We start from the raw sequence: 8,691 nt of genomic DNA, 5'->3' as shown, positions 1-8,691 counted from the left end.
AATTGGCTTCTATATTTCTATGTATGTAATGTTGTGTAAAGCTGTACGAGTGAGAAATTTTTTAAAAAAACTGTTTGTTATGATGAAGGAGATCCTAATCTTTAATTGGAGAGGCTTACCTGTTATGCATTCAGTTGACAGTTGCCTACGAGTATTGATTAGATCTGTGGAGCTTTCTATGCACTATTGAATATTTCTTGATGCATTTTTAAAATATATAATGCATTTTTAAAATATATAATGCATTTTCTGATTACTTGCAATGCTAATTTTCACAGGTGGAAAGCAATAAGAATGTTTAAGTGCTGGTCAGCTGTTTTCGTTCTTGGATTCATTTTTCTGGAGTCAGAAGGAAGGCCAACCAAAGAAGCAGGATATGGCCTTAAATCCTACCAACCTCTAATAAGATTGCGACACAAGGTACAGTCACCATTCTGAATTTGCACACAATGCCTACCAATTATGAACTAAACTACTAGGTGTCTGCTTTATTATTCACTCAGGAGCACTTATGTCAGTATATGCCTTCAGAATAAAATTTCCATATAAAAATGCACATTTATTTTTTTTATTTTTTTTATTTTTAAAATTTTTTTTTTTCAACGTTTATTTATTTTTGGGACAGAGAGAGACAGAGCATGAACGGGGGAGGGGCAGAGAGAGAGGGAGACACAGAATCGGAAACAGGCTCTGAGCCATCAGCCCAGAGCCCGACGCGGGGCTCGAACTCACAGACCGCGAGATCGTGACCTGGCTGAAGTCGGACGCTTAACCGACTGCGCCACCCAGGCGCCCCTAAAAATGCACATTTAAAAATGAGAAATTACTAATTTAGAAAATTATAATTTGGGGAATTAAATATTTCTTGACGAAATATAGAGATGGTTTATTGAAAAAAAAATCATTAAAATTTACATTAAGCCATAGTAATGGATTTATAAAAATAAGTAAATCTGTTAACCTAATCAATCAGATAGTTTCTGTCATTTCCATATTAAGTTTAGGACTTTTTAAACTAAACATAAGTGTTATGTTTTTTAATTAGCAATAAAAGTAAATAAAAAAGGATATCTATTCCATCTGGAGATATATAGGTTGACAAAGAATTAGAATTTGTAGAAATCATTAGACATTTTAATTTCATAAAATTCATGTTATTTTATATTGGACAAATACATCACTTCCTTATGTTAAATATTTTCAAACATAAAATAAGTTGATATTTAGACATACTATAAATTATATAGATTACTTATGTTAATTAATTAATTATATTAATATATTATACTTATATTAATTAAGCTAGTGCTTTTATTTTAATAACAGATCATTATGCTAAAGCAGTTTCATCCAATCAAATTAATTTAATCAAAATAGATTAAATCAAATCAAATCAATACATTTTGGTCTTAATAGAGAGCAGATAATAATAATAATTATTGGAGAAAATATATATTTTAAAATTTCTTATATTACTTGTCTTAAAAGAAACACTTGAAATAAATATAAGTACAGTTGACCCTTGAACAACATGGGGTTATTTAACATGGGGTTAGGGGCACTGACCCCTGCATAGTCAAAAATCTAAGCATAACTTTTGACTCCCTCAAATCTTAAATACTAATAGGCTACTGTTGACTGATAATATAAACAGTTGATTAACACAGATTTTGTATTGTATATGTATTATATGCTATATTCTCACAATAAAGTTAGCTAGAGAAAAAAACATTTTTAAAAATTAGAAGGAAAAGAAAATTTACATTTATACTACTGTACTACATTTATTTTAAAAATCATGTATAAGTGGACCCACCCAGTTCAAACCTGTGTTGTATAAATACATGTATGTTTTCATGCATATATTTTTGCTGAAATTCTTTCATAATATTACAGTGTTTTGATAAAATAGGTAACTTTTACTTGGATTTTTATGTGCCAGACCATAGGGTAAGCTCTTAAATGTCATATTTTATTTAATCTCCAAACAATCTTATAAAGATGTACCAGTTTAATTTTATATATGAAAAATCAATTTTATAGAAAATTAAGGGATTCAATGAATGCATACATTTATTAAATATATTAACTGACTAGGGTAATGTGAAGTATAAGCTTGATAGCCAGAAAAGAAATAAAATAAGTAAAATATGAAAATATACTTCAATGTCAAAAATCATTGTTGAAATTTATTCATGTGTGAAAGGAGATAAGTTTCTAGGTAAATGCAGCTGGAGAATTGGACCTGTTCTGCTACCTTTCAATTATCATTTGTGTTCCCTACCTCACAGACTGTCAGTTTCATCCTACTCCAATTTTTAGAAATAATAACTGCTTTATGAATACTCTGAAAACACTATTAATGCAATGTATTGGCTTATTTTGTTACATACTAGTAATTATTTAATCTTTCCGTTTGTCTCCCCTGAGTTATATGTTTTGAGGTCGGAAACTATGCCTTTCTAATCTTTTCATTCTGGTGCCATGAGTATAATTGATACTGTTTAATTGACTCCATGGCGGAGAAATGATCAGCAGAATGCATGGCTATGCTGTTTTTATTGTTCTTCTGCTAAATATAATACCACAGGTTTTTATGTGTCAGTGTACGTTTATAAACAAACCATTTTGAATTAAATGTGGATATTGAAGATAAATTATTTATCATGTATTGCCATGAGATTTAAACCTTTAAAGAAAAGAAACAACACAGTGAGTCAAGCCTATTTTAGAAACACAGATAATCACTCCAAATGATCAAAGTTACCTCTCAGTCTTTTCCATCTCTATGGGTCTTACCTCTGAATAGTTACAGATAATATATTATTACTGTTATTTAAAAACAAAATGGCAGAGAATATTAGTAATACCTAACTTTCCAACATTTTGGACAGAGGTAAAATTAAGTTATAAAAGGCATTTCGTGAATGTGTGTGTGAAAGTGTGTATCTTGACAAAAGTAAAGAATATCCTAGGTTGTGCCAGTCCCTGCCAAAACCCCACCAAGTACTTTCCACTCACTAGCAACACCCCTACCCAACCACAAGGAATACAAGGTCTTTATTTCCCCAAGACCTTGAGGATTAAGCTCATAATAGTCTGTCTGTCTATCTATCTATCTATCTATCTATCTATCTATCTATCTATCTATCTAAAGTAGGCTCCAACACGGGGCTTGAACTCGACCCTGAGATGAAGACCTGAGCTGAGATCAAGGGTCAGATGCTCAACCGACTAAGCCACCCAGGCACCCTGCCTTTATTTCTGTTTGAATCAATTATTATTTGGATTCCAGAAATGCCCTGCCATCCTTTTTCCACTGATTCCCATTTCAGTTATGCTTAGTTGCAACGTTAGTGGTAAGGCTTTCACAAACCATAATTAAAAACTGTTACAGTCACAGACATTTTCTATCTCTCCTTTTAAAATACATTTTCATCTATAGAACTTATCACCATTTGTCATATATATTTATATGAGAAATCTATATGTTTTATAAGTGTATGTGTATATTTGACTTATTTATTAGTTTACTGGATTGTTCCCTTCCATCATGATGTGAGCCACTATTCATCTTGCTATCCTACAGCACCTAAAATTGTATTTGGCACATGGCCAACATTTAATAAATATGTATGGAATGAATGATTCCACCTGCTGACTAGAATAAGGCTGAAATCATATATTATATGGTATATATAATTATATTATATAGTTTATTATAATTATTAATAAATTAGGTATGATTTTTCTATTAATTTATCATAGTAAGATCAACAGAGAAATACTTAATAAAATGTTTAAAATAGATTATTTTAACATACATGAATTAATTTACTATTATTTGTTATTTCCTATTATTTGTTATTATTTATTTTAAATAAAAATGGTTTTATTTAAATCACAAAGAATATAAATGTCTATATTTCTGTAAGACTTAGGGAATACACAAGAAGATTTTCTATTTGGTTTAGGCTCCACTGTATTGAATATATTTATTGACTAAAAAACTATAAAATAAATAATAGATAAAATAGATCTTGAGATATAATTAGCTATTTTCCACATTTTCCCCAGAAAGATGTCAGTACTTTGAGTCTAAACAAATATTATGTTTATGACTCATGTTTACCAAATGTCTGTGTGCCAACTGTATAATGAATCCTCGTTAGGGAGAAAAAGTGAAATGTGACTTATTTGTCAGATTACATAGAAATATATTGTAGATAGAAATATAAATATATATGTACATATTTTTATCATTTATAACTATATGTACACATAAATATGATTGAAAACCTATGTCTGTGTCTCAAGATAAAAATGAATACCATATAAATTCATCATGTTAATTATAGAAATTCTAATTATAGTCCACAGTATGTCTGAAGGAGCTGATCATGTGTTTTAACTGCTGTGTTATCCAACAGGCATTTATGAAACATCAAATGTAAGGATTCAATAGCTTTATTCCATACATTAGGTCATTTAATTATGAATATTCATATGCAGTAAGGAATTTTATTATTTCTTAGATGAGGAAATTAGATTCACAAATGTATAGTAATTTTTACTGTCACATACCTACAAATTTAGGAGAAAGGATTTAGGATTGAATACACAGAGACTAAATAATGCAGAGTACACAATGAGAACTTTTTATAGTAATTTGACCTGTGTGCCATATATTTCCTATTCTCCCCACATTCTGATCACATTGTAGGAAGGTAGGATATTATATCCCTCTGTCATTGGATGGCACTGTGTGTGTAGTTCTGGCCAATGAGTTAATAGAAGTGCCATGGAATGCATCTGGACTGAACATTTGACTGCACTTACAAAATGTTCCTGAACTCTCTTTTTCCTCTAGCACTACAAACAGCATCTGTTCAAGGTAGTGGTTGCTTAATCATCCCAAGTATCTAAATAACTAGGAGGAGTAAAACACCCAGGTAATTAGTGATTGTCTTGAGAGGTAAAATGAAAGAGAGAAAAAACAAAATAAAACAAAACACTTTCATTTTAAACCACTGAGATTTGAGAGTTGTTTGTTATCTCAGCATGACCATAGACTATCCTCACCAATAAGGACAGAACTAGAACTTAACTCATATCACCTAATCAGAAATCCTGGGTTCCTTTGTCTGTACCATCCTGGTTTCTTATTTTATTTCCATTCTTTGGATTTTTCTTACTCTCTTTTCTCTATTTCTTTCTTGTCTCTACTTCTTTCTGGGTCATAATTTCCCATCATAGTATAATTTCTTATTGTATTTATAACCCTTAATATGTGTGTCCTAATATTTTAGCATATTGTCATATATTCTAATTGGTTGGTTGTAAATCCTGTTAGGAACAGAACTATACCTTACATCCCTTTTCTTACCTATAGCGCTGATCACATTGCTGCATCATTTGCTGCTGCTGATAATCAAAGTCAGGCTTGAAGGAAGACCTTATGAGGACAACAGGAGTGTTCTTTGAGTATACCTAGTGGTGCCACTTAAAGACCTTAAAATTCTTACATCTTTATGTGACCAGAGAATGCTATGTCCAACTTAATGGTACAGAACTACTCCTGCAAACCAAGAGGGGTTTATGATTCCTTTACCTTCTAAATCAAAATGTTTGTCTGTGAGAGTAGTTACTATATAAATGGACAGAGTTAGGATAATTTAATACATCCATAGAGTGTTGCTATGCACCATTTTACAGAATACTTCAAAGATGTCATTTGTGGGAGATGAGTCTTTTTCTTTTGGTATTAAAGAATAGTAGCTGTGGATTGGTGAGAGTAGTAGGAGAGAACTCTAGGGCAGGAGACAAACATTAAACAGCTCATCAAAACCATGACTGCTTAGAGGCTGGAAACCTTCAGGCAAACCCAGCAGCATTATTTCCTGACTGAGGAAAAATTGTTCCATTCCATCTGAAATATCTGACTGCTTGTAGCATGTTCAACAGAAGGATCTTAAAATGTTAATATATTCTGCAGAGGTCAGAAAGCAAATCAGCACAGTAGATAAGAGCAACAAATGGTGGCAATGAAGGGAGTGAGGGAGTACTGGTCAAATAATCAATTAAATATTAAAGACTGCACTAATTAATATATAAATCGAACTATTTATGCCATATACATCATAATGGCCGAATATTATTAATAAATCACAGATTTTTTCTAGTCAAGTAAAGTATGTTTGAAAAATAAGAACATTTTTGGAATTTTATTTCTGAGAAATGAAATTCCAGTATTAACTGAGCTAGTTCCCGGACCAGGTTAAACGAGCACATATCACAGAGAATGCTACATGAGAAGATATGTGAGTTGAAGGACACCATGTCTATTGTATGGCCCATAAGCCTGCCTTTTCTTTGTATCAGAGAAAAACATGACCTTTATTACTCTGGACGGCAAGTATTCCTGCCCTTCTCTGTGAATGGACATGCAAACTCTTCTAAGGCTATAAATACACTTTCTCTTTGCTCCAGTGAGAGATGTTATCTCTATGTTTCAAGACAGTTTTCTATCCAAATATCCCTGGCAAGATAGTCCAGAGCAAATGGCTCAGTGTCTCTGTACATGAGGCCTCAGTACATGAGGGGCCATGGAAGATTTTCTCTCAATGCATATGGAGAGCACCACATTTAACAGGAAGTTAGAATTGCCATCAGGTATATCTAAAGCCAAAATTAATTCTGTGTGTGTTTCCAAGTTGATGTGAACACCCAGTATGTGGTTATAGGATCGTCTTACCTTTTTCCTGGTTAACTTTGTCCTTTCTGGAACTCTAAGGGGAGAGAAATAGTTTTCTCACCTTTGGTTGTGTTGCTTGCATGTTTGTTCAATCAAACCAGGGTATATTTGATAAACTGGGGAAAATTGGCATGCAGTGGACTGAATCATTCTGCCTAACAAAACTAAGTCAAGAAAGGGATATATCTAACTTTTAAAATTCTCAAGGTGAAGACCTGCTACAGAAAATTGTCATTTATCCCTTCAAGAATGAATTCTCAAAGCAGTACTGTTATTATAGATGTGTAAGGTGGTATGCAAAACAGGATGCTCCTTTACAGTTCTCTGACTCTACATTAAACTATTTTTTGTAAACCTTTAAAAGTAGCTATAACTTGAAAGACTGGAGCTACTTTGCATTGAAGATTTAAAGTTTTGAAACGTTAAAAATATGATGTTTTAGCATTCTATTTACATCTATTCACAAAGTATAACAAAGTAGGCAAATAAAGTCAAATTTATATAGTACATTAAAGCCAAGCTTGTGAGAATTCCAGAAAACTTCTTATGTATCAGCCTTGGGCACATATCATGTTTTCTACCCTCCCAATATGGATTTTCATGTGATTTGAGTCACAGTGCTTCCTCCAATGCAATGATTTTAAAAATTACCCTGATAGTTAAAAAAATGGTTTTACCCCTGTTTTTCTAACAGTCATTGATTTGTTTACTAATCAACAAATACCAAAATATTAGGACCTATGTACAATGAAATAAGTTTGTCATTACTGTTCATTTTCTTTAGGTTGACTTCCAAAGCCTTCTTATCTTTAGATCTGGTTGTCTTTTCTCACCATTTCTGTGGTGAGGAGAGTACTACATCATATTAGCTTGATAGAAAATCCACCTATTAACACATCCTTATTATTTGCTAATTAAGCACATTATGCTACTTTATATTCAAAAAACAAAATATAGGTATGTTGTTTATAACAGGGTTCAATGTGGATATGCTACACTGTAGATGTAGGAAAAAGGATGTGAGTTAACAGGTCGTGAGTTAAAGGTGAATGAAGTAGAAATGCCTTTATCTGATCATTAATATTAATATATTGCATGATAGCATTTGCATTCACTACTTTAATGTGTAAATTAATTATAAGTTGTTTTGTACATCTTCAATTATTAAAATTCTATTGTGAATTCAATTACCACACCTCTGTATTATATGAAAGGAAATATCCTGATTCATGAGCTTGATATTCAGCATGTTTAAAAGATAAACACCCTATGGTATATGAACCACAAATGAGTGTGTGGTATTACTTTTAACTAATATTACTCACTGCTTATTTCAGGCATCAGTTCCCTATGTATGAGCTGAGAGTTAGGTTTTTAGAGCCACAAAATAGTAGAAAATATTCAATCCATTTAAAAATATATATAAAGCCAAGGACCTGAGAAGAAAAGTTCTTTGTTGAGGATCACACAGGTGGGTGTTGCTTGGCTAATATGAGAATCCAGATTTTCCAACTTCCAAAAAAGTTTTCTTTTCCTTTAACACTCAAGTCCATGTTTTCATCAGCAAAAATATGCATTCACTCATTATATCAACACACATTTATTAAGTAGCTGCTGAACAAAATGATTCAAATTAAGATCTTAAATACACTTGCTGGTATGCCTGTGATCATTGGTGAAGTAAACCTCTCAAATAGTGGGTTGAAAATACAATAAAAGACCTTATTTGATATATAGCAAGGGAACTGGCCCTCAGGGAGAGCCAGTGCCAAGTTTGCTTCATAGAGAGTAGTCTACAGGAAATTTAGTAGTCTACAGCATATTTGCTGGGCTAGGCACTAGAAAAAACATGCTTAGTTAAGTTGTTGAACTAGTCACCAGGCTGTCTGAAAGTGATTGTGAGTTTATCAGTTGTGTGGGTTAAACAAACAGCCCAT

The 8,691-nt window shown here is 32.2% G+C and overlaps 1 protein-coding gene across 3 annotated transcripts in view; it reads left to right on the top strand.

The window, feature by feature from the left end:
• Positions 1-294: 294 nt before the first annotated feature.
• The window catches only part of FSTL5 (follistatin like 5), a 730,171-nt gene continuing 721,774 nt past the window's right edge, over positions 295-8,691 (top strand). For all 3 annotated transcript variants that reach the window (XM_047091955.1, XM_047091954.1, XM_047091953.1), the window contains exon 1: positions 295-420. In XM_047091955.1, coding sequence (XP_046947911.1) covers positions 295-420 — 126 coding nt within the window. The remainder of the gene's footprint in view (positions 421-8,691) is intronic.

Source organism: Lynx rufus, unplaced genomic scaffold, assembly GCF_022079265.1.
Source record: "Lynx rufus isolate CCGP_SWC_20201006 ecotype Redwood Valley unplaced genomic scaffold, mLynRuf1.p SCAF_3, whole genome shotgun sequence".
Lineage (NCBI taxonomy): Eukaryota > Metazoa > Chordata > Mammalia > Carnivora > Felidae > Lynx > Lynx rufus.
Note: the sequence above shows the minus strand (reverse complement) of the source record. Positions and strands in the feature narration are given on the sequence as shown.